The sequence below is a fragment of the Peromyscus maniculatus genome, chromosome 4 (genome assembly GCF_049852395.1).
Source record: "Peromyscus maniculatus bairdii isolate BWxNUB_F1_BW_parent chromosome 4, HU_Pman_BW_mat_3.1, whole genome shotgun sequence".
NCBI classification, from domain to species: Eukaryota; Metazoa; Chordata; class Mammalia; order Rodentia; family Cricetidae; genus Peromyscus; species Peromyscus maniculatus.
Window position 1 is genome coordinate 134,813,779 of NC_134855.1, and position 27,099 is coordinate 134,840,877.

The following is a 27,099-nucleotide window of genomic DNA, read 5'->3' on the forward strand; positions in this document are numbered from 1 at the left end:
CTCGAAAAACCAAAAAAAAAAAATGGCTGCTAGTGATTGTTGTAAAATAATTGTATTTAAGTACCATTGAACCATATATAAAAATGGTTAATATGGCAAATTTTGTTATATGTATTTTACAATCAAAGATTTAAAAAATTAGCTGAGGCAGTAATATTGTTTATAATTACATTTCACAGACAAGGAAGCAAATAAAAGCTATCCGGCAGTTTCAGACTAAATAATTTCCCTTTTGTTAGTAATTCAGATCAACTAAATGGTTTATATGCTTTATTTAATTACATCTTTCAATATTAATAAAATGGCCATGCAGGAATATGTTTTCTCAAAATCCAGATACCTATGAAGAGTTCCTTCATGTCATTTAACTCTCCTCTAGCTCTTAAACCATTAGCTACTAAATACTGACACAGAATTCACTTGCTCTAATGTAGGACAACAAAACTGGTTGATCACTTGCTAAGGGCAATGGGATTAATATACTCACAAGATTTAAAAATGGTTAGACAATGTTTAGTCAAAGTTCTCTTATAGCTAAGGAACTTGGGGCCTGGAGAGAGGCTAAGTGATCCAGAAAGCTGTAGCTACCTAGTGAAATCAGAGAAGGCATTAAAATCCATCTCTAAGGTTTAAACCTATTGCCTTTCCATGACATTTGGAGACATGTCTCCAAACACTGAAAAACTTTGGGTCCTGGTTCCACAGGATAGAGACACTAAGTTTCTTCTCAATCTTCTGATTACTGGAAACTTATCCATGTTCTACATACACATCAGATGTCTTTATAGTAGTCTTAATGTTAATACAGTTGAAAAATGTTTAATTCCAATACAGTTAAACTCTACTAGCAACTTTTAAAACTAGGCAAGATAGCCTACACTTGTAATCCTAGAATCAGCATTTCAGGAAGATCACTATGCCAAAGGACTACATTCCTGTTTTAGGAAGAAAATAAAGGCCTTTAAAGTTTCTAACATACTGGAGAATATCTGACAAAGTGTTTTTGAGTCAAGAATATGATCTGGGCCAGTGAGATGGCTTAGTGGGTAGTTACCAACACTATGCCTGATGACCTGAATGTGACCCTTGGTTCCTGCATGGTAGGACACATGTACTATGGCACATACCCACCCTACATATACAAAAATAAATAGGTATAATGTAATAAAAGACTATAATCTCAGTCTTAAGCAATACAATCTGCCTCCTTTCTAAAACACAAACTAAAAAATAAATAAAATACAAATGATGGTGACAACAAGACAGGTAGACATGGAAGGGGAAGAGGGCAGGGTAATTCCTTAAGTTCTACCTTTGCACTTAAAGTCAGCCGCACATGTACTTTGCAGAACTGATAGTGACCATGAAAGGGCAAACACTCAAAAAGAGTAACCAGAAGGAAGCAAAAATTAAAGCAATTACCCATGTGTAACAAGTTAGGCACATTCTTTAGTATTGCATCCAGTTTCCATTTGAAGTCTTTATCATCTATATTTCCTTTGAAGGCTACAAAAATTGTGGAATCCTCCAAAAAACTATCGCTTTTTGTGTCATCATCTTCTAGTCCAGAGTCAAAGTCCACCTCTGAGTCTTCCATTGTTGATGAACACAGGGAAGTATAGATGTCTTCAAAGTTTGGAAGGTCATCCAAAACCATGGTGTATTATTCCAGAAGTATATGCAAAGTGAACAATAAGAAAACCTTCAAAAAAAAAAAAAAAAAAAGAGGGGATGCAGAGTATTATAACATATTATTATTTAACATTATCATCCATACTTCTATAAGAGGTACAACTTATCCACTAATTAAAATTTCCTTTTATAATACTATATGCTACTTTTTTTTTGGGGGGGGGGGTAAGAATAGTATACTGAAGCCGGGTGGTGGTGGCGGCACACGTCTTTAATCCCAGCACTCAGGGGGCAGAGGCAGGTGGATCTCTGTGAGTTCGAGGCCAGTCTGGTCTACAAAGCAAGTTCCAGGAGAGGCTCCAAAAGCTACATAGAGAATCCCTGTCTCAAAACAAAAGAATAGGATATTGGGAGAAATATACAAAGGGTAATAGGGAAATAAAAGAAGTGGAGTGTGACAGTGAATATCTGTAATTTCAGCAGGAGAATCACAAGTTTGAGCTCACCCTAGGCTGCATAGTTAAGATCTTGTCTCAAACAAATAAAACAACAGCATTCAGAAAATCCTTCGTAAAACAACTATATTTTACTTTCTAGCTACATTTTACAAATTCTAATAAACAGCTGGGCAGTGGTGGCACACGCCTTTAATCCCAGCACTAAGGAGGGAGAGGCAGGCAGATTTCTGAGTTTGATGACAGCCTGGTCTACACCAGAAAAACCTTCTCTCAAAAAACAAAACAACAACAAAAAAGTTCTAATAAACATTAGAAGTAAATAAATAAAACTAATACAGGTTTTTAAGGCTTAAAAGCAGAAGCTTGGCCGGAAAAAAGACTGAGTCTTGAAACTGCCTAAATTTTATAACTATTAAGCAGGCATTTCAAAGTAGGAACTGCAAGAAAAATAACCTAATGATGTATGTCAAGGCCTTAGTAAAACAAGAACAACCTGGAGGGAACAGGAAGAGAGGAGGGAGGGGAAACTGTGGTTGGTATGTAAAATAAATAAATAAAAATTTTAATAATAATAGGAAAAAAAAACACAAAAAAACAAGAACAAGCCAAACTCAAAAGCCATAACACGGGCTGATGAGATGGCTGAACAAGTAAATGCATTACTGCTAAGCCTGTGAACCACAGGCTGGTGAGGTGACTTAGCAGGTAACTGCAATTGCTGCCAAGCCTGATGATGAGTTTGGTTTCTGGGATCCATGTGGTGGAAGGAAAGAATCAAACTACAAGTGTCTCTAACCCCTCTCCCACACACCAAAGCCATCTGCAGAGACAAACAGTAAATAAAACTGTTTTAACATTTTTTTTTCCATAAAAGGAAAGGTGCTGGGGATGTCTTTCTGTATGCTGGGAATGTGTGTTGCTCTGATTTGGTTGATAAATAAAATGCTGATTGGCCAGTAGCCAGGCAGGAAGTATAGTATAGGTGGGATAAACAGAGAGGAGAATTCTGGGAAGAGGAAGGCTGAGTCAGGAGTCGCCAGCCAGACACAGAGGAAGCGAGATGTGAAGGCAGAACTGAGAAAAGGTACCAAGCCATGGCTAAACATAAATAAGAATTATGGGTTAGTTTCAATGTAAGAGCTAGTCAGTGGTAGGCCAGAGCTAATGGCCGAGCAGTTTTAATTAATATAAGCCTCTGTGTGTTTACTTGGGTCCAGCAGCTGTAGGACTGGCGGGTGAGAGAGATTTGTCCTGGCCAAGGGCCAGGTGGGACACAGGAAAACTTCAGCACAGAAAGGCAAAATAAATGCCAGGTCAGGTGTTAATGAAATGGATTAAAACAAAAATATAAGATGACTGAACAAAGAGTTAGTTCTTTGATAAGATAACCAAACTAAACAAAATAAGTAGACATGAATGAAGAAAAATTAAAAGGCTAGAGATGTAGGTCAGTTGATGAGTGCTCGCTTAACTTGCACAAAGCTCTGGATTTGGTGCCCAGCATTACATAAACTGGGCATGGTGATACACACCTATGATTCCAGCACATGGAGGGTGGAAGCAGGAGGATCTGGCCACCAAGGGAGTTCAAGGCCAGCCTGGGGTACAAGAGGCTTCCTCTCAAAAAAACAGTAAGTATACATATACATACATACATACATACATACATACATACATACGTTCGTACATACTTACACAGACTGAAAAGGAGTTATGAAAGCAGTGAAATTCAGATCATTAAGGAATATTTTGAAAACTTGCAGTAAGTTATAAAATCTAGAAGGAATGGGTATTTTTCTCAATACATGAATTACCCAAACTGAACCAAGAGGACACAATCTAAAAAGATGGCTAACACACAGTGAGGGCTGGTGAGATGGTTCAGTGGGTAGAAGCACTTGCAGCCAAACCTAAGTTTACTGCCCAGAAACTCCATGGAGGAAGGAGAGAACTGCCTCTTGCATGTTGTTTGCTCACTTCTACACCTCTTAGTGGAACATATACACACACAAATAGGAATAAGATATAGAGGCTGGAGAGGTAGCTTAGCAGTTAAGAGGCATTCTGCTCTTATATAGGACCCGATGGTTTTGAGCCACCATGTGGGTGCAGGGAGCTGAACCTGGCTTCTCTGCAAGAACAGCCAGTGCTCTTAACCCCTGAGCTAACTCTCCAGCCCTACTCTACCTCCCACCACTCTTACTGAATATAGTGCTTGAATTCTCTGTTGTGTGTTTGCGTTTTTTTGAGGCAGGGTCTCTCTATATAGCTCTGGCTGTCCTGGAACCTACTATGTAGACCAGGCTGGCCTCGAACTCACAAAGATCCATCTGCCTCTGCCTCTGCCTCTAGAATGCTGAAATTAAAGGTGTGTACAAAATACAAAACAAAATCAAAGTGTGTTGTACCACTCCTAGATAGTGCTTGAATTCTTTAAAAGGAGGTAAATAAAAGCCATAGAAGAAAGAAAGGAAGGGTCAGACCACTCCTGCTTACAAATACGATCATATACTTAAAAGACCCTAAGGACTTCACCAGAAAGTTCTTAGAGCTAGAAAAACTTTCAACAAAGTATTGGATATACAAAATCAACAAAAAAGCCAGTAGCAGGCCTAGTGAGATGGCTCAGCAGTTACGTGTTCTTGCAGAGGACTGGAGCTTGGTTCCCATGTCAGATGGCTCATAACCTTGCCTATAAATCCAGTTCTAGGGGCTCTGATGTCTTCTTCAGGATTCCCTGGGTACCCACAAACATGCATGCAAATAAAATACATCAGTAGGTTCTCCATATACCGATAACACGCTGTGAAAGAAATCAAAGAGATGGCTCAGCAGGTAAGAGCACTGACTCAAATCCAGGTTCAATTCCTAGAACCTACAAGGAGGCTCTCAACTGTCTGTAACTTCAGTTCCAGGGCATCTGTCAACCTCTTCTGGACTCCATGGGAACTGCATGAATGTGGTGCACAGACATACATGAAGGCAAAACACACACAATACATTATAAAATAATGAAATTTAAAATAAAAGAAAAACCAAAATGATAGACTTTACATAAAGTTTCACTTACCAAAATGTCTTAATTTTTATCACTTATCCAGGTCATCCTCTAAGTCCAAACAAGGTGGCATCTTTAGGGCTTGTATTTCAAAGTAGCAGCCAAATAGAATTCTTGTAGAAAGGAAAGAAGAAAAAAAAAAAAGAAAGAAAGAAAGAAAAAGAAAAAAAGAGAGGAAATTAAAACCACAGTATTATAAAGAAATTAGGGCAAATAAAGAAATTAGGGCAAAAAATAAAGTCAATATGGAAGCTCTAGAAATTAATAAATCAGAATTTTCATTAGAAATCTTAAAACATGCCCTATCACTCATATAGAATGTAGAAGCAAAACTCAGAAACCCAAACCAGCTTCATATAAAATCACAGAACTGGAAACTCTGGCTTTCTAGCACTCTCTAGACTTTCATTCCTAAACTTGCCAAATTAAACAAGGAAACTGCCTACAGATATTTGGAGCCAAATATTTTCCTCTGCATAAGTTCTAAAAGATTTGTTTATTTTGTGTGTATGGTGTTTTGCTTGCATTTATATATGTACACCAGATGTGTGCCTGGTGTCTATAGAGGCCAGAAGACAGCGCTGGATCCCTTGGAACTGGAGTTACAGACAGTTGTAAGCTATCACATGGGTGCTGGGAACTAAACCCAGGTCCTCTGGAAGAGCAGCCAGAGCTCTTAACTACCGAGCATCTGCCCAGCCCCACAGAATTATTTTCTATTCACATTGAATACAAGACTCATATCATCTAACAGAGTATCAAATTTATTTTTAAACTCCATAAAGTATTTTTTCCTATTTTATTCACAATATCCTAGTTTTAATTAAAATTTTAGTTTAAATTCTAAAGCATTCTTTATGGCAAACATACAAATTATACATGGAAATTTTATTATTTTGGCATACTTCAGAAAAAAATTACCTATCTTAACAAGATAGTATTAGACTACAAAATATTTAACTTGGGCGCTATAACCTTGTTATTGCCACATACTGATGAAAACCTTTAAAACATCTACTTGTGTGTATGCACACATGTATACAAGTATCACTGTGCAGAGAGCAGAGGACAACTTGTGAGAATCAGCTCTGCTCTTCTACCATCCTGGGGACTGAACTTAGGTCATCAGGCTGGGTGGCCAAGTGTCTCTACCCTCAGAAACCATCTTGCCAGCTCAATACTGATTTTATAATCTTGAAATTTTAGATGGATATGTACTAGTAGTTAGTTAATAAGTAACAAAAACTATTGTTTAATGGCTTCTTTTATTCAAGAAAAAGGTACTTTTAAGACCATAAGGAAAAATCTCAATACATTTAAGCAACAATAAAGTACTCAAATACTCTAGCAACAGTACACTAAAATGACTAACTCAAAGTAAAACCAGCAGACAGAAATCTTTCTATCTTAAAAGAACAGCAAAATATATGGACTCAGGTTAAGAAAAAAATATCAAGCACAAATTCAAAATTTTTAGAAAACTATAAATCAATACTACATATAGGAATCAAAGAATATAGGCAAGTTAGTGAGGAAGAAAAATCATAGTTATAAAATATCTACATGAGGGATAAGGGGAAATAATAAATGACTTAAATAGCTGACTCAAAGTTAGAAAAAAATCATTACAATGAGCTAAGGAGCTAATAGGGAGCAAAATGAATATATCAATGAAACGGAACTCAATTAGAAAATAAAGAAGAGGGCTGGAGAGATGGCTCAGAGGTTAAGAGCACTGGCTGCACTTCCAGAGGTCCTGAGTTCAATTCCCAGCAACCACATGGTGGCTCACAACCATCTGTAATGAGATATGACATGCAGGCAGAACACTGTATACTAAATAAATAAATAAATAAATCTTTAAAAAAAAAAAGAAAAGAAAAGAAAAGAAAAGAAAAGAAAAGAAAAGAAAAGAAAAGAAAAGAAAAGAAAAGAAAGAAGAACAGATGCCGGGAGGTGGTGGCACAAGCCTTTAATCCCAGCACTTGGGAGGCAGAAGCAAGTGGATCTTTGTGAGTTCGAGGCCAGTCTGGGCTACAGAGTGAGTTCCAGGAAAGACGCAAAGCTACACAGAGAAACCCTGGGGGGCGGGGGGGGGGGGGAGATAGAGAAGAACAGACATCGATGGGACACATCTGCAATCAGTCCAAAGGAGGCAGAGGCAGGAGTGGCTCAAATTAAAGGCCATTCTAGACTATATATCAAGACCCTGTCTCACAAAACTCAAGAAGGAAGCCAGGCGGAGGTAGTGGCACACACCTTTAATCCCAGCACTCAGGAGGCAAAGGCAGGTAGATTGCAGGTAGATCTCTATGAGTTCAAGGCCAGTCTGGTCTACAAAGTGAGTTCCAGGACAGCCAGGACTACATACAGAGAAACCCTTGTCTTGAAAAACAAAACAAACCAACCAACCAACCTCAGGAAGGGACAGACCCAGCTGCTCAAGCTGGAAATCTCAGCACTAGGGAGGGGAGGGAGAACTCGGGCTGGAAAATCAAGAGTTCAAGGCCAGCCTTGAACAAAGAGAGTCTGAAGCCTTCATTGCATGAGATTCTATCCCAAGTAAATAAAATAAAACAAAAATAAATAGATAAATTAACAGTTTTTAAAAATGGGAGTCAGGTAGTTACTCTACAGCCAACTCTGACCTTGCATTCGTGGCAATCCTCTGGTCTCACCTTCTTAGGTGCTGTGATGACAGGCAGGGGATGTCAAGCCCAGCTTAGATATTTTTATATTAGAATATTTTTTAAAATAATTATATAACTAGTTGATTTAAGAAAGTAAAGAAAGAGAACAACAAGCTGGGTGGTGGTGGCACACAACTTTAATCCTAGCACTTGGATTAATAAAGCACTGAGGCGGGTGGATCTCTGTGAGTTTGAGGTCAGCCTGGTCTACATAGTAAGTTCTAGGACAGCCAGGGCTACACAGAGAAACCCTGTCTTGAAAATAAAGAATAAAAAAATTAAAAAAAAAAAAAAAGGAAAGCACAAACAAGACATAGAAGTTGAAAAGGATTGATGATTACTTTTGTCGGGGGGGGGGTGGGGGGGGGTGGGGGGGCGGTTCTCTGCATAGCCCTGACTATTCTGAAACTCACTATGCAAACCAGGCTGATTTTGAACTCAGAGATTCACCTGTAAAAGCATTCACCATTACGCCAGCTAGAGCACAACAGAAAGGTCCTTGTGCCCAAAGATCTCCAGGGAGACCAGGAATGTTAAGTACATGGGATTGTCTTTTCAATGGGAAAGAGGTAAACCTATTTTTTTCCATCTAGAAAGTGTTAATAGCCTGGTAATCTGCATTATCTGTTGGGCCAGGTCATATCAACTCCTCCTGGACTGGAGTTGGCTAGTAATCTAAATAACCTTCACAGTTAGGGGCTCCCCAAGTTTCCAGTCAGGACCAGAGACACCAAGTAGTCGAAATGACCCTTATATTATCTGCATAGCCAGGGGCTCCCCCAAGCTCCCACAACCAGGACCAGGTGGTTAATAGCCTAAGTGACCTCTGTTATCTGTATGACTAAAAGGAGGCCAGACCCTTAGGCTAATACAGACAGGTAGCCTATCTCTAGAACCCATCTTCTTGGAAGAAATGACATATACCCAGAGTTGAGTTTCGATGTAATTATGCTTCCTTGTGCACCAGGGATTGATTGTATTACACCAGGAAACATTCCTCCAAATTATACTCTGTTTAAATTTGTTGGGAATAAACTATACCTGGTGTTGTATGATATTTTATTTTGTGTTCTGACAAATAATGCTTGCCTGGAGATCAGAGGGCCAAGCCAGCCACTAGGTAACCTTTGAGGCCAGGGGGTGGTGGCTCACAGCTTTAATCCCAGCATTTGGGAGGCTCACACCTTTAATCCCAGCACAATTGGGAAGTAGAAACAGGAATATAAGGCGAGTGGAGACAGGATCTTGGCCCCCTTTCAGTCTGAGGATTCGAAGAGGTAAGAAGTCACTAGTGGCTGCTCCTTTGTTTCTCTTCTTTCAGGTTATTACCCTGATATTTGACTCCTGGTTTGTATTGATAAGACTAATAAGGATCATGCTTCAACCTGGCATCAGACTCCCTGAAGTCTTGATCCAGGTGGATGAAATCAATCTGAACTGGATTTCTCATTCTCACCTCTTCACAGTTCGGTTTCCCATCATGAGCACCTGCAGGGTCCCATTCACCCCTAAGCACCGTATACAAACTTAATGAGAAACAAAGCAATCCTTTAAAGAGCACAGAAGTCTAATGGCATGAAGCTGTTCCAGAGCACACAGTATACAGTAAAACCTTTCTTTTTAAAATTATACTTATTTTATTTTGCATGTATGTGGGCATACTCCTGCCACAGCACTCACATGGAGATCAGAGGACAACTTCCAAGTCAATTCTCTCCTTCCACTTTGTGGGTTCCAGTGACTGAATGCAGGTAATCAGGCTTGGCAGCAAGCACCTTTATTGAATAAGTAATCTTGCCAGCCTCTCAATTCATTTTATGAAGTTAATATAAATTCTCAAAGCCAACACAATTCATAGGCAGAAAGCTACAGATCAATCTTTCTTACATTGTTTGATCTTACACCAGTGTGTGAGATTCTAAGCCAATTCTAAATAGACTCTGATAGTACTTTAAAAGAATAATGCATCATAACCAAGTGAAGTTTGTTACTGGAATTCAAAGCCAACTTGGTATCAGGAAACTGAGGGGAAATGTTATGTGGTCATCTCCACTGATGTAACTTACTCCTTGTCCCCAGTACTGGGTACTGAATGCAAGGTTTAATACATGCATTTTATTTTGCCACTAAGCTATTTCCCTGGTGCTCCCCTTCCTTCCTTCCTTTTCTTTTTGAGACAGGCACTAACTGTTAAGGTGGCAATTTATTTACTTATTTAGAGACAGGGTCTCACTATGTAGCCTTGATTGGCCTGGAACTCACTATGTATACCACAGCCTGGCCTCATACAAACAGATCCACCTGCCTCTATCTCCTGAGTGCTGAGATTAAAGGTATGCTAGGCTGGGCTAGCAATGTGTAACTCAGGCTGGCCTTGAAGTCTTGATCCTGTTGCCGTAGCCTCCAGTATATCTGGATTATATGTCTACCTCATCTGGCTGACTTAACCATTCGTTCTTGATGATAATTTTTCTAAATTTCAAAAAAATATACAAATAGCTAGGCAGTGGTGGCACACACCTTTAATCCCAGCACTAGGGAGGCAGAGGTAGGGGGATCTCTGAGTTTGAGGCCACCCTGGTCTACAGAGCAATTTCCAGGACAGCCAGGGCTACACATAGAAACCCTGTCTCAAAAACAAAACAAAATAAAACAAAAAACAAATGCGCTCTTAACATGACAAATTCTATTTTCTCAGCACAAAAGTGAGGGCTAGTGTGGGGTAAGATCTCATTTTTTTTTTTTCCGTTTTTTTTTTTTGTTTTGTTTTGTTTTGTTTTTCGAGACAGGGTTTCTCTGTGTAGCTTTGCGCCTTTCCTGGAACTCACTCTGTAGTCCAGGCTGACCTCGAACTCACAGAGATCCTCCTGGCTCTGCCTCCCAGTGCTGGGATTAAAGGCGTGCGCCACCACCGCCCCGGCCACAATCTCATTTTTAATAGTGACAAGAAAGTTAAAATCTTTAAGAATTAACTAAGAGAAAGGTCAAGATATAAAAGAAAACCTGAAAGTACTTGTACCAGGGTTTTGAGAGACAGCTCACTGGTAAGAGCACCTGTGGCTCTTGCAGGGGTCTTGGGTTCGATTCCAAGCACTCACATGGTGGCTTGCAGCCATCCACAACTCTAGTTCCAGGGGATCTGAAGCCCTCTTCTGACTTCTTTGGGCACCAGGCACATACACGGTATACTTACATACATAAAATACATGCAGGCAAAATATTTGTATTCATAAAACAGTTTTTAAAATACTTATGAAGGACAAACTATTTTAAAGTCATGGATAAAATAATACCCTCATGGGTAAAGATTCACATGTGTCAGTTCTCCCTAACTTACAATTTAATAAGACAATCTGACTATAAGGTTTGTAGGAAAACTGAAAAATCAGATTAGAGAAAGGGATTGAGTCCTACGAGATAAAAACATGTTATTAGAAGCTAGGGAAATGGCTCAGTGAGTGGGAGTGGTTGCTGTGTGCTGGGGATATAGCGCTCTGTAGAAATAAAATGCTGACTGGCCAGTGGCCAGGCAGAAAGTATAGACGGGACAAGCAGAGAAGAGAACAGGAAGGCTGAGGAAGGAGACGCTGCCAGCCACCACCATGAGTTCCAGTGAGCCACGAGCCATGTGGCAAAATATAGATTAATAGAATTTTTTTTTTCTCGAGACAGGGTTTCTCTGTGTAGCTCTGCGCCTTTCCTGGAACTCACTTTGGAGACCAGGCTGTCCTTGAACTCACAGAGATCGGCCTGCCTCTGCCTCTCGAGTGCTGGGATTAAAGGCGTGCGCCACCACCGCCGCCCGGCAGAAATAGGTTAATTTTAGAAGAACTAGATAACAAGAAGCCTGCCACAGCCATACAGTTTGTAAGCAATGTAAGTCTCTGTGTGTTTACTCGGTTGGGTCTGAGTGGCTGCGGGACTGGCGGGTGAGAGAGATTTGTCCTGACTGTGGGCCAGGCAGGACTGGAGAAAACTTCAGCTACAGCTATGCAAGCATGAACATTGGAATCCAAATCCCCAGCACCCACATAAAAAGCTGGGCATGTCCGTATGTGCACCTCTAACTCTAGCACTGCAGGGTGGACACAGGAGGATCACTGTGGCTTGCTGGCTACCAGTCAAGCTTCAGGGTCTGAGAGACTTTTTCTCAAAGGAATGAGGTAGAGAGTGACAAAGCAGGACATCCAAAGTCCTCTCTGACTTCTAGGAGAGAATGGTTCTGTGCTCTACCTTCCACAATGTAATACACACATTAACAAACACTGACACACACATTATATTCTCAATAGTTAAAACTACTATGACAACTTATACAAGTGGATGGAAGAGTAACTAAATTATGGAATTTTAATATCTCATAAAGGTGAAGAAAAATGATTTCTTTTCCTTATATGATATTGGAACAAGGTAGTCATCTAGAAGAATAATAAAATTAGATCCATTTCTCCTGCTACACAATAAGATAATTCCAAACAGACCAAAAACTTCAAATATAATAGATGAATCTCTACATTTTAATATTATAGAAGCACAGAACAAATATTTGTAACCTTGGAGTGAGAAAGTTTTTGTTTGTTTTTTTTAAATGACTCAAAATCTAAAGCCCTGTAAGACTGCTCAAATACAAACAAATATCTGGTCATGGTAGCTGATACCTTTAATTCCAGCACTTGGGAAGCAAAGGCAAATGGACATCTGTGAGTTCAAGGCCAGCCTGATCTACATAGCAAGTTCCAGGCCAGCCAAGGCTACATAGTAAAATCTCATCTCATAAAAACAAAAAACAAAACAAAACAAAAAAATAAAATTCTGCAAGAAAGAAAAGTTGGTGGGGGACATCAAAACAAATGACAATAGAAGAGGGAAAAACCCACCTGCTATCATTACCACCAAAAGAAAAGCGAATCTCAGGCTGAGGGGGCTCTCTTACCCAGCATAAGCACAGCCCTGCCTTCAAACCCCAGCACCACAACAAAAGAAAAAGCAAATGACAGGGGTAGGGTAGGGTTGAGGGGAGGTATGTGTAGGCATGTAAATTATATGTACATGTATTTACATATAAAATGATCAACAATTTGAACCAATTATTGTGTCTAAAAATGGGCACAGGCAATGATTAAAAATTCAAGAATACCAGGTGATTCCAATGAAAAGACAAGTTGAGTTTGTATCTGCATAATAATAAAGCTGATTGGTGATGAAGACACCAGACCTTCTGAGATCTGTAAGGCAGCCTGTTGGGAATTCTAAGAACACCAGAAAGGGTCAAATAAATAATTTACTTTGGAGGTTTTATCTATGCTTCTATTCCCTTCCAAAACCACAAACAGCTGAGAAATTCACCCCTTCATCTATTTTTGGTTCCTCCTATGGAACCAATAAAAAGTTCATCCATATTTCATATATTTGACACAACTGACAAAGACATGACTCATGGTGATGACTTTTTGTGACAGTCTTCCTATGTAGTTAGTACAGACTGGCTCTGGACTCAATAAGTGCCCAGGCTCATGATCCTCCTGCCTCAACCAAGTGCTGGTATTACAGGCTGACCCCCTACATGGCCAAATGCTTTTCTATCAAACAGATCATTAGCTAACCTACATGCCAAATGCAGCTTGCCAAAGCAAAATATCTTGTTGTAAACTGAGCTCAAAATAACTTCTTTTAAAGTAAAAGCTTGGCCAGTGAGAGGACACAGCAGGTAAGGGCACAAGCCTGGTGACCTGAGTTCAATCTCCTCACATGGTAGAAGAGTACTAACTCCCTCCTCCAGCCTCCATACACACACCATGGCACTCACACGTCCACATACACACATATCATAAATGTTTAAAAATTTTAAGTAAAGTTTATGGACTCAGGGATAGCACAGTGGTTTAGTGCTTGCCTAACACATATGAGGTATTAGGTTCAATTCCAGTACTGCCAAAAAAAAAAATTAAAAGAAGTTTATTTCTAATTCAGTCCTTCTAGTTGAAACTAAGTCTTTCAAAAAACCCAACTTTTATTTGTATTCTGTAGAATCAACAGACCTGTTTAAGAACTCTCTGACCACTTTCAGAAAAGGTAGTCAATAGGACCCCTCTCCATTCCTCCCAGGACCTGGACAAAAAGGGAAAAGAACAAAGAAGAAGAAGAGAAACATCAGAAAACACTAAATAAACCCAGTAAATAAACAGACTTATTTAGTAAATAAACTAAGTAAATGTTGATGACTGGCTAAATTCCATCTATTATTATTTCTGTTAATTTATTCTAGAAAAAGGTGTAAGAAATGACTTAGTACAGTGGTTTTTTTAGCAAATAAACTTTATTATCACCAAGAATGCTCAAGGTGTTTTTTAAAATATTTATTTATTTATTTATTATGTATACAGTATTCTGTCTGCATGTATACCTGCAGGCCATAAGAGGGTGCCAGATCTCATTACAGATGGTTGTGAGCCACCATGTGGTTGCTGGGATTGAACTGAGGACCTCTGGAAGAATAGTCAGTGCTCTTAACCACTGAGCCATCTCTCCAGCCCAACATACTTAAAATACAGACATATGATGGGAATGTCTTTCTGTATGCTGTGAATATATGTGGCTCTGATTGGTTGATAAATAGAATGCTGATTGGCCAGTAGCCAAGCAGGAAGTATAGGTGGGATAAACAGACAAGAATTCTAGGAAAAGGAAGGCTGAGGAGGAGATGCCAGCCAGCCAGGGAGCAGCATGTAATGGCACACAAGTAAAGCCATGGAAAATGTGGAGACATATAGATTAACAGAAATGGGCTGAGTTTCAGTGTAAGAGCTAGTCAGTGGTAGGCCTGAGCTTATGGCCAAGAAGTTTTAATTAATATAAGCTTCTGTGTGTTTACTTGGGGGACTCGAGTGGGAAAGATTTCTCCCTGACCATGGGCCAGGCAGGACACAGAAAAACTTGAGTTACAGACATACTGAGGACAGTCTGGGCTACACAACGTATTCTAGGCTGGTCTGTGAACTGCGTTGAGACTGTCTCAAAAGAAAGAGAGAGAAAGAAGAAGGGCACAGGAGGAGAAAAAGGGAGAGAAGGGTAAAGGAAAAAAGAGGGAGAGAGAAAGGCAGTATGTATTTGTCCAATGTAGAAATCGTAAACGATTTATAGTATGCATTGGAGTTTCATAGGTTAGCTGATTTATCCCAGCTTGCCCAGACAGCCCCTATCAGTGTTCTTGTTTTAAACTATAAATATGTTGGTAACGTCATACATTTTAATTTAGCATTTACTTTATATTCTGAAATAATTATCTTATGACAACTGTAAAAACTAACAAATAAGAGAAACACAGATGTCCCAAACCCACAATTGTGCTCTAGTACAGCTACTTTACCATCCATACATGGAAATGAAATAAAGCCTAGAACCCATGCAAACATTTCCTAACCTTAGTAACCATTTTTCAAATACTAGGATCAGCTGGTGTACATATTCAGAATAACATAGCTTTATTTACTTTTTATTTATTTAGACAGAACCTAGCTGTGTAGCCCAGGCTAGCCTAAAGCTCTTACTTATCCTTCCCACCTCAGCCTTCCAATTATTAGGGTTACAGGTGTGTGCCACCACGTCTGACTTTGACTAACACCAGCTACACTAACACATAATGTGATATGGAAAGAGAGAAGCTGACCATGCCAGGGTGGCTTTGCCTTGAGTTCTCCTTGTGGACTTCCCATAAAGGTATATGAGCTGAGGCAAGACACAATTTATATGAACCAATGATTCTTTAAAGTTATATCATATAATGAGAGGCCAATCATCAGCTATAGCTAAACAGGTTTTCAGGTTCCTTTTAGGTTTTAAAACATTCAAGGACTATAAACAAAAAATTTATTCTTCACCAGTGTGAGTGGGTATGGAATTATGATAAATTTTGTCAAAAAATTAACTCACAGTTCAAAATAAAACTGAAATATACATTTGAGTATTTATAGAAGGAAAAATTCAACTTTTAAAAATATACATAAACAATACTGTAAGATTATTTATAATGGTAAGACTCAGAAATATCCACTGAAGTACATAAACAGATTATGCAGTTAATAAAAATTAATTAGATATTATTTTATGATTTGGAAAGAAATGTATTATATCCTAAAAGGAAAAAATTTTTAAAAAAAATAGAAGTTGTAGGCTGGATGGTGGTGGCACATGCCTTTAGTCCCAGCACTTGGGAGGCACAGCAGATCTCTGAGTTCATGGCCAGCCTGGTCTATAGAGCTAGTTCCGGGATAGCCAGGGCTACACAGAAAAACCCTGTCCCAAAAAGGAAAAGTTTTTAACTCCAGAGCTTTATGTTTTACAGATTTGTCTACTCAAAAAAAAATTCCCTCCCCCTCTCTCTCTCCCTCCCTCCCTTCCTCCCTGTCTTTCTTGGCAGATACGGAGTTGAGGATATGGCTCAGTTGTTGGGTGCTTGTTATTTTTCCAGTAGACTGGAGTCCAGTTCCCAGCACCCAGGTCAGACAGCTCACAACTTCCTATAACTCCAGCTCCAGGGATCCAGTGCCCTCTTTTGGTGTCTGCAGACAGGTAGGCAGGCAGGCAGGCAGACATACAGAAACAGACACACACACACACACACACACACACACACACACACACACACACACGGAAAAAAAAGCATACATAAACCATCATAAAATCCTGTGGAAAAAGCCGGGCGGTGGTGGTACATGCCTTCGATCCCAGCACTCGGGAGGCAGAAGCAGGCCGATCTCTGTGAGTTCGAGGCCAGCCTGGGCTACCAAGTGAGTCCCAGGAAAGGCGCAAAGCTACACAGAGAAACCCTGTCTTGAAAAACAAAACAAAACAAAACAAACAAACAAAAAATCCTGTGGAAAAAAAAATGCCTCCCGTTTTCATGTGCTGTATGTAATGTATGTAACCTCCTCACCCCAGCTCTGCTTTTAGCTATCTCCTGACACTGAAGTCTATCCGTAATAACAGTCTACCAGTTTTGGTTATACTAAATATAACTTTATGTGATATAATATATATATATATATATATATATGGAAAGTATCAAGTCATACTGAACAAATGACCAAATAAGATGAAAAGCAAGAAAATAAGTGAGGCAAGATGAGCTAAATAATGATATATTCTCTCAGATACACATTTCTAAGTAATCACAAAAGAAAAAAAACACACAACTTGACAACATAAAGACCCAGCAATTACTACCTTGGTCCTTTGATCACTCAAATAATAGCAATGTGGCAAACAGGAAGGTATCAGGAGAGTCAAGCATTGCAGGACCAAGTATTAAATAGTATCACATTTTTTAAAAATATGGATGTGGGGCTGGAGAGATGGCTCAGCAATTAAGAGTATTTGCTGTTTTTGCCAAGTACTTAGGTTCAGTTCCCAGCACATACATGGTATGGTGGCTCACAACCAACTGTAACTCCAGTTCCAGAGAATTCCATCACCTCTTCTGGCCTTCATGAGTATCAGGCACACATATATACATACATGTAGGCAAACACTCATACACACAAAATAAAATATAATAAACACTTCTGAAAGAAATAAGCAATGAGAAGGTCATGAAAGAAGAGAGGAAATTCTTCCTTTTTTCCCTTCAGACAGGAAAAAAGGGCTACACAGGGCTGCTCTCTATGTAGCCCTAGCTGGCCTGGAACTCACTATGTAGTTTTGAACTCAGAGACCCACCTGCCTCTGCCTCCCAAGTGCCAGGATTAAAAGTGTGTGCCACTATGCCTGGCTGGGAAATTCTTAAAAGGTGAATTAAGCTCACTTAATTTCACAACAGAGTATGTTCTCTTCAAGGCAAGAAGAAAACTTAGACTGATGTGCCACTTTTTTGTTATAGTAAATGAATCCTGATAAACTGTTCTTGCACAATGGAGAACCAAAATTTTGTCTTTTTTTGCCCCCCAAGAGCTGAGGACCGAACCCAGGGCCTTGAGGACCAAAATTTAAGCCTAACAGCCTGACCCGTACATTAAAGTTGTTGGAATACTTCACAAAAGACTATGTTGACCCAAACTGTATCAGTCTAATTGAAAAAGCTGTAACTAAAAGAGCTGAAAAACTAACTGAATTCTCTGGAAAATAACATCTTTTTAAAAAGTCAGAAATATGATCTTCCATGGAGAACCATTTCTCTATAATTCCTTAAATGATTATGCAAACCCAAAACATATTCCTAGACACATAAGTAGAAAAGTTCTAATCATCTTACTACTTGTAATTCACTATTAGTTATGATCTAATCACTAAGATTAGTGTCTGTTACTGGACCATCTGTTGAAATTTAGGTTTGTACCATACTTTGATAGCACAGACCACACTGTTTTAGAGGAAACCCATTAAAAAAAAAAAAAGTGCTAACACATAATGGTTGTCCTTCTCCTTAAGGTTCAAATGCTCACTTATTGGTATAGGATTTCCTCAGCACATTGCTTCTTTGGCTGACCAAGTTGCAAAATCCCTTTTCAGCCTTGCACATTAGGTAACAGTACTGAGCCCAGGCTTGTGAGGAGGCTATTTCTTCCCACAAAGTTAAGTATGTGAGCTTCTTGTTGAATATAAATATGCGGCCTTACTTTGGTGCTTATACCTCATTTGGTATATATTAATAATAGCTGCTGTTATCAATTTCCTTTGGATGCCTTTCAAGAAATTGCCCTAGATGAAAATAAAGGATAACGATTTTGTATGATTGTCCGGGAACTGAAAGATCAGCAACATGTCCATGTTTTCATGATGTGCCAAAATCTTTTCTGTGTGGAATCTGATGCCTTTCCAGTGTTGCCATGGCTATATTAGTAAGATCCCAATTTATTTAGGCATTTGATTCTAGCAGGTAATATACAATGCATGCATTAAAAAAGAGATTTACACACCATATAAACAAACTCAAAGAAAAAAAAAACCACATGATCATCTCACTAGATGCAGAAAAGGCATTTGACAAAATCCAACACCCCTTCATGATAAAAGTCTTGGAGCAAACAGGAATATAGGGAACACACCTAAACATAATAAAGGCAATTTACAGCAACCCAACATCAAATTAAATGGAGAGAAACTCAAAACAATTCCACTAAAATCAGGAACGAGGCAAGGCTGTCTGCTCTCCCCATACTTATTCAATATAGTACTTGAAGTGCTTGCCAGAGCAATAAGACAACATAAGGAGATTAAGGGGATACAAATTGGAAAGGAAGAAGTCAAGCTTTTCCTATTTGCAGATGACATGATAGTATACTTGAGCGACCCCTAAGATTCCACCAAGGAACTGATAAAGCTTATAAACACCTTCAGCAACATAGCAGGATACAAGATCAACTCAAAAAAATCAGTAGCCCTCCTATATACAATGGACAAAGAAGCTGAGAAGGAAATCAGAAGGAATCACCCTTTACAATAGCCACAAATGACATAAAATACCTTGGGGTAACACTAACCAAGCAAGTGAAGGACCTATATGACAAGAACTTTAAGTCCCTGAAAAAAGAAATTGAAGAAGATGCCAGAAAATGGAAAGATCTCCCATGCTCATGGATAGGCAGGACCAACATGGTAAAAAGGGCAATTTTACCAAAAGCAATCTACAGATTCAATGCAATTCCCATCAAAATACCAACACAATTCTTCACAGACCTGGAAAGAATAATACTCAACTTCATATGGAAAAACAAAAAACCCAGGATAGCCAAAAGAATCCTCTACAATAAAACAACCTCTGGAGGCATCACGATCCCTGACTTCAAGCTCTACTATAGAGCTACAGTAATAAAAACAGCTTGATATTGGCATAAAAACCGACATGTGAACCAATGGAATCGAACTGAAGACCCTGCCATTAACCCGCACACCTATGAACATATAATTTTTGACAAAGAAGCCAAAAGTGTACAATGGAAAAAAAAAAGCATCTTCAACAAATGGTGCTGGCATAACTGGATATCAACATGTAGAAGGCTACAAATAGATCCATATCTGTCATCGTGCACAAAACTTAAGTCCAAGTAGATCAAGGACCTTAACATAAATCCAGCTACTCTGAACCTGCTAGAAGAAAAAGTAGGAAGTAGTCTTGAACACACTGACATAGGAGATCACTTCCTAAATATAACACCAGCAGCACAGACACTGAGAGAAACAATCAATCAATGGGACCTCTTGAAACTGAGAAGCTTTTGTAGAGCAAAGGATACAGTCAACAAGGCAAAGCGACAGCCTACAGAATGGGAAAAGGTCTTCACCAACCCCACATCTGACAGAGGACTGATATCCAGAATATATAAGGAACTCAAGAAATTAGACATCAAAACGACCAACAGTCCAATTAAGAAATGGGCTAAAGAACCAAACAGAGAATTCTCAACAGAGGAAACTCAAATGGCTGAAAGATATTTAAGGAATTGCTCAACATCCCTAATCAGGGAAATGCAAATCAAAACAACTCTGAGATACCACCTTACGCCTGTCAGAATGGCTAAGATCAAAAACACTGAAGACACTTTATGCTGGAGAGGAACTTTATGTGGAACGAGGGGAACTCTCCTCCACTGCTGGTGGGAATGCAAGTTTGTACAACCACTTTGGAAATCAATATGGCGCTTTCTTAGAAAATTGGGAATCAATCTCTCCCAAGATCCAACTATACCACTCTTGGGCATATACCCAAGAAATGCTCAATCATACCACAAGAGCACTTGCTCAGCTATGTTTATATCAGCATTGTTTGTAATAGCCAAAACCTAGAAACAACCTAGATGCCCTTCAACTGAAGAATGGATAAATAAATTGTGGCACATATACACAATGGAATACTACTCAGCAGAGAAAAACAATGACATCATAAGGTTTGCAGACAAATGGATGGATCTAGAAAAAATCATCCTGAGTGAGGTAACCCAGACTCAGAAAGACAAATATGGTATGTACTCATTCATAGGAGGATACTAGAGGTGGAACAAGGATGACTGGACTGCTACTCACATCACCAGGGAGGCTACCTGGAAAACAGGACCACAAGAAAGACACAAGGATCGCCCAATGACAGAGAGAGAAATGGCTGAGATCTACATGAACAACCTGGACATGAGTGGGAGTAATGAAGGGCGAGGGTAGAGGGAAAGAGAGCCTGTGGAAGCGGGAGATCCCAGCTGGATCAAGAACAGAGAGGGAGAACAAAGAATAGGTGACCATGGTAAATGAAGACCACATGAGAAAAGGAAGAAACAAAGTGCTAAAGAGGCCCACAGAAATTCAAAAAGATACCCCCACAATAGACTGCTGGCAATGGTCGAGAGACAGCCGGAACTGACCTACTCTGGTGATGGGATGGCCAAACACCCTAATAGTTGTTCCAGAAACCCCATCCAAGGACTGAGGAATCTGGATGCAGAGATCCACGGCTAGGCCCCGGGTGGAGCGCCGGGAGTCTAATTAACGAGAAAGAGGAGGGTTTATATGAGCGAGAATTGTTGAAACCAAGGTTGGATAAAGCACAGGGACAAATAGCCAAACGAATGGAAACACATGAACTATGAACCAAAGGCTGAGGGGCCCCCAACTGGATCAGTCCCTCTGAATAGGTGAGACAGTTGATTGGCTTGATCTGTTTGGGAGGCATCTAGGCAGTGGTACCCAGGTCCTGTGTTCATTGCATGAGTTGGCTGTTTGAAACCTGGGACTTATGCAGGGATGCTTGGCTCAAACTGGGAGGAGGGGACTGGACCTGCCTGGACTGAGTCTACCAGGTTGATTTCAGTCTTTGGGGGAGGCTTTTCCCTGGAGGAGGTGGGAATGGGGGGTGGGCTGGGGGGAAGGGGAGGGGGGCAGGAGTGGGGAGAACAAGGGAATCCGTGGCTGATATGTAGAACTGAATGGTATTGTAAAATAAAATAAAAGGAAAATAAAAGATTATACTAATAAAAAAAAAAAGATTTACAACTAGACGTGGTGCTGCACACCTTTAATCCCAGCACTCGGGAGGCAGAGGCAGGTGGATCACTGTGAGTTCAAGGCCAACCTGGTCTACAAAGTGAGTTCCAGGACAGCCAGAGCTACACAAAAAAACCCTCTCTCAAAAGACAAAAAAAAAAAACCAAAAAGATATTTACAACTGTAAGCAGTTTTTGTTTTTGTTTTTTTTTTCCGAGACAGGGTTTCTCTGTGTAGCTTTGCGCCTTTCCTGGAACTCACTCTGTACCCCAGAGAGCCACCTGCCTCTGCCTCCCAAGTGCTGGGATTCAAGGCGTGTGCCATCACCGCCCGGCCTAGCAATTTTTAAAATCTTATTACATTTGTGGGCATACACACAAAAACGGGAGTCAAACGCAGCTTCTTGGTAACCGCCTTTTCTCTGGTAGGCTCGGTGCTAGCGGCAAACACAGGAGCAGCTCTTTTAACCGCCCTGCTACCCAACACTTACATGGGGTTGATGAGCAGCAGGCGGCATACTACTCGGTGGCAGTGTGTATCAAAAACTCCCCAGAGTTGCGGCAGTAAATGCGGCCCCCTGGTACCTCGGCCTTGAGGCTAAGATCTCAGGGAACTAAGGGAGGAGGAGCCAGCCGCCAACCGCTATGCACTAGCACCATTTACTAAGCTGAGCGGTGCCAGGGTCAGACAGCAGTTTAAGATTCATCTCATGTGATCAAAAAACAATACAGATGCTCAGTAAAGACAGATCCAGACAAATAAAACCTCTAGGCGCGTTACAGTGTGCTTAAAAATATACAAAGGCTTGGGAGAAAAAAGAAAAAGTCATAGGTTAAAAATTAGTTTAAAAATAATAAAGTCCTTAAAAAAGTAAAATAAAAAACAATAAGCATGTAAAGATGGAAAATACACAGAGAGTCTGAATCCTGTCTATTATTGTGTTACCTTTAAATTTTTTGATTGTTGATGAAAGAGGTGCTACAAGACATTAGATTATGAAAGTTACTAGATTAAACCAACCTATATATTTTAAAAACATCTTGACTTCAAAGCGGAAGTCAAAAGGTGTGTTGCTTTGGGAGAGAGGTTATGATTTTATTTCACAGGAAATGAGAGGCTGTGGATTCATTCCAGGTTGATACGGATCAGGTTTGATTAGGGAAGATGCCCTGAAAATCCAGGCTACCGACATAAAGAAATGAACGTAGAAAAACTACAAAACACATAACATATATTTTATCTGTGAGTTCAAAGCCAGTCTGGTCTACACAGAGAAACCCTGTTTCGAAAAAATCAAAACAACAACAACAAAACAAAACTATGTGTTTGCAATAAACACAATTTTTAAAAATTTCATGGGGATAATTGTTCTTAAACACAAAATCAAGAAGAATTGCCTTGATACAACTAAGGAAAAGCACCTGAAGACCATTATTGAACATAATTTGAATGAGTATTCACAATTTGAATACAGTCCTATTGTGGACAAAGCCAATAAGCTTTCATGAAAGAGAAAAGAAGCCAGTAGATGACTCAGTAAGTAAAGTGCTTTCTGTTCCAGTTTAAGGACTGAATTTGGATCTCTAGGACCCTTGTAAAAAGTTTGGTATAAGGGATGGAGAAATGGCTTATGGTTAAAGAGCACTTGTTTCTCTTGCAGAGGAACTAGGTTCAGTTTCCAACACTCACACAGTGGCTCACAACCATCTGTAACTCCAGTTCCAAGTGATCTAATGCTTTCTTCCGACCTGCAAAGGCACCAGGCAGGCAAAATACTCATGCACATAAAAACAAAAATAAAACCATGAGCACACACTACTGTGGTTTGAACAAGATTGTCTCTCACAAGTCTCATCAGGTCCTCAGTTGGGAGCTGTTTGTGGAGGATTAGGAGGTATGGCTTTGATGAAGGAAGTGTGTCACTGGGGGGGCAGGCTTTGAGGTTTCAAAAAACTCATACCATTTAGAGCTTGCTTCCTTTGCCTCCTACTTTGGGTTCAAGATGTGAGACTCAGCTGTTCCTCCTGCGATGCCTTTGCTCTGGTAACACGGACTCTAACCCTCTGGAACCCTAAGCTCAATTAAATGCTTTCTTTTACAAATTGCCTTGGCCATAGTGAAATTAGAACAATAGAAAAGTAATACACCTATAACCCCAGTGCTATGAGGGAGAAAGAAAAGGATTCCCTGGGGTTCACTGGCCAGCTGGTCTAGCCAATCTGTGAGCTTCACAAAAATAGTAGTAGTAGTAAAAGTGGAGAGCAATCAAAGATGACACCCAATTTGACCTCTGGCCTCCACATTGGCACATACACTTGCATGTACTACATGTGCATTTACATGCTCATGAGCACACATATGGCACACACAAGCATTCATGCATGTGCATGCACACACACACACACACACACACACTCACTCACACAGGGAGAGGGGGATCTATCATTACCTTGAATAGTACACAGCTTTTTTTTTACATGTTTCCACTAGTCAGATATATTTTTCAAATTTATGTGTTTGAGTGTTTTGCCTACATGTTATTCATGTGCAGGATGTGTGTGCCTGATGCCAATGGAGAGAGAGGAGGCTATCAGAGTTCCTGAAACTGGAGTTATGAACAGTTGTGAGCTGCCATATGGATACTTGGAACTGAACCTAGGTCCTCTGCAAGAGCAGCAAGAGAGCTCTTAAAACCACCAAGCCATCGCTCTAGCTCACATCAGAGCTTTTAAAGAATATGGAAAAGCTGAACAGGTTTAGAGAAAAAAACAAGAAATAAAGGACAGCAAAGAGAAGTTTGAAGAAAAGTCTGTAAGAAAATGAAAGCAGTATGATTATCAAAAAAGCTACTTGCCAGTGCCCACAGATGACTGACCAAGAAGAAAGGCTTCATAAAATCCTCAAGGCTTACTGGGCTATAGTTTGCTGGGCACCAGATGTAGCACGAATCTTAAAAGGTCTTATTAATAAAAACAATACCTGGAGCCGGGTATTGGGGTGAATGCTGGAAGATCAGAGACAGAACAGGCCACAGCTAACCTCACCTCGCCAACTTCTCAGCCGATCCTGTTTCCTCAACTGGAAGCCTCTGTGTCCTCATCCAAATGGATTTCAGCTGAACTACTGCTAAAAGCCTAAAAGCCTAACAAGACTCTAGTTCCTGGTCCTTACGCCTTATATACCTTTCTGCTTCCTTCCATCACTTCCTGGGATTAAAAGCATGTGTCATCGTGGTTGGCTGTTTCCAATGTGGCTTTGAACTCACAGAGATCCAGACGGATCTCTGCCTCCTACATGCTAGGATTAAAGGTGTGTGCTACCACTGCCTAACCGCTATGTTTAATATAGTGACTATTCTGTTCTCTGACCCCCAGATAAGTTTATTGGGGTGCACAATTTATCAACCACAATTGTTCTTCTTAAGAAGGGCTTCTTGACTGTCCTAATGAAGAATTACTGGCATGAGCAAATGACAGATGCATTAAATCACTGACCCTCTATTTTAATTCAGGGTGTTTACTTATCCATGATCTCCTGATAACTGCCCCTAAAACTTTAATCAGTTACCCAAACCTTGAATCATCGCCCACTATTTAAAAATTCTGCAGTGACATCCTACTCCCAAACACTGTCCAGCCACCAAAGCCACCAACATGGAAATGTCCTGGACCTGGTGCCCATGCCACCCACCAACAAACTGCTCTGGCTTCATCTCTCCACAACGCAACATACCAGCGATCAAACACCTCACCATTCAATTACCTAAACATGCTTTAACCTTTTTATGTCCAGCATTCCCTCGTTTCACCTCCCCACTTGTCCCAATCTTCCTCTTTATTCATTTATTTAGTAAATTTTTTGATTGTGTACATGTGTTCATGGTGTGTGTGGGACATATGTGTCATGGTGTGAATGTGGAGGTCAGAGGACAACTCCATGGAAAGCAGCAAGCACCTTTCCCTACTGAGCTGTCTTGCTGGCCTACTTAGTAAATTTTAATGTACTAGCTCTGTGCCATCTCAAGTGCTACCTATTAAGAGATGAATTGTGTCCTCCGATCTGTTTAAGCCTTGATTTTCAGAAAGGGATTTCATTCGGAATAGGAAACTAGTTAAGATGAGGCGGTATCAGAGAAGGCTCTTAATCCAATGACTCTTATCTTTCTAAGAAGGACATTTGGACATAGAGACACTGGGCTAGCTCCACGTGACAACAAAGGAAGAGACTAGAATGATCTGTGGCAAAGAAGCATTGAACACTGATGCTAGCTGTGCAGCGCGGCTCAGGTCTCAAACTTAGTCCTGTGTTCAGAGGCTAAAGCAGAAAGATAGAAGGAGTTTACCAAAGTCTGAGGAACTATGAACTTGCTGGCACCCTGAGTTCGGAGTCTAGCCTAGGTCTGGGCCTCCGAGCTGTGAGAGAATAAACTTCAGCTGTTTTAAGTCACTGAGTTTGCTTCTTTGTAACTGAATCCCAAGAAAACCAACCCACCACCTTCTCCACAAAGCCTTCTCTTAACTTTCCAAGAATCTATTTTCCGAATCCCCACAGCACTGTGCTGTTCTGTATCCAGAGACGGTCTTGTGATGTAGTCCAGCTGAACTGGAACTCACTACGTGGCCTACAATAGCTTCAAACTTGTGATCCTTCCTTCTCCTGCCTTAGTCTACCGAGTGCTGTGACTCTTTCCCTCCTTTATGTTCACAGGACCTTTCTAGATGAACTGTTTCTGGAAAGGAGAAATTATTGATGGCCCTCTGTACCTGAGGGTACTGCATTAAAAAGTAGAAAATTACATTTGTACTGATTTTTTCTTTTTATAACTCTCTAAACAATACATTATAACTAATTACATAGTATTCATACTGTATTAGGCATTATAAATAATCTAGAGAAAATTCCAAGAACACAGGAGGATACAGAGGTTAAAAGCAAATAGGACAGCATTTTTATAGGGGAATGAGCATCTCTGAGTTTTGGTATCCAAAACGATCTGAAATAAATCCTCCATGGAAACTGAAGCCCAGACATACTCATACCCTGTTCATGGCTCTCAACACCTGGCATGCATTCAATATATACTGACTACCAGTCACATTCCCCACCCCCAACACACTTATTTTCATCTGAATAGTTCTGAATGCATCATCTCCACATATGCTGACAAGTTAAACACAACACAAAAATTTTCTCCTGAAAATTCTTTTTTGTTTTCTTGGTGCTGGGTACCCAAGCCAGGCCCTTGAACATTCACAACAACCAGTCTACCGCTGAGCTACATATCCAGTCCAGTGACACT

At 40.1% G+C, this 27,099-nt stretch overlaps 1 protein-coding gene across 11 annotated transcripts in view; it reads right to left on the minus strand.

Annotated features, from left to right (window-relative positions):
* The window catches only part of Ncoa6 (nuclear receptor coactivator 6), an 86,949-nt gene that overhangs the window by 50,833 nt on the left and 9,017 nt on the right, over positions 1-27,099 (minus strand). For 9 of the 11 annotated variants that reach the window (XR_013050892.1, XM_076570970.1, XM_076570968.1 and 6 more), the window contains exons 2-4: positions 13,877-13,946; positions 5,161-5,261; positions 1,423-1,702 (exon numbers count right to left, since the gene is read on the minus strand). Coding sequence is in view for 10 of the 11 variants with exons in the window: in XM_076570970.1 (XP_076427085.1) it covers positions 1,423-1,657 (235 nt within the window). In the remaining variant the exon portion in view is untranslated. Of the gene's footprint in view, positions 1-1,422; positions 1,703-4,883; positions 4,994-5,160; positions 5,262-13,876; positions 13,947-27,099 lie in introns of those variants that run through there. The other 2 variants (XM_076570964.1, XM_076570965.1) reach the window with 2 other exon arrangements.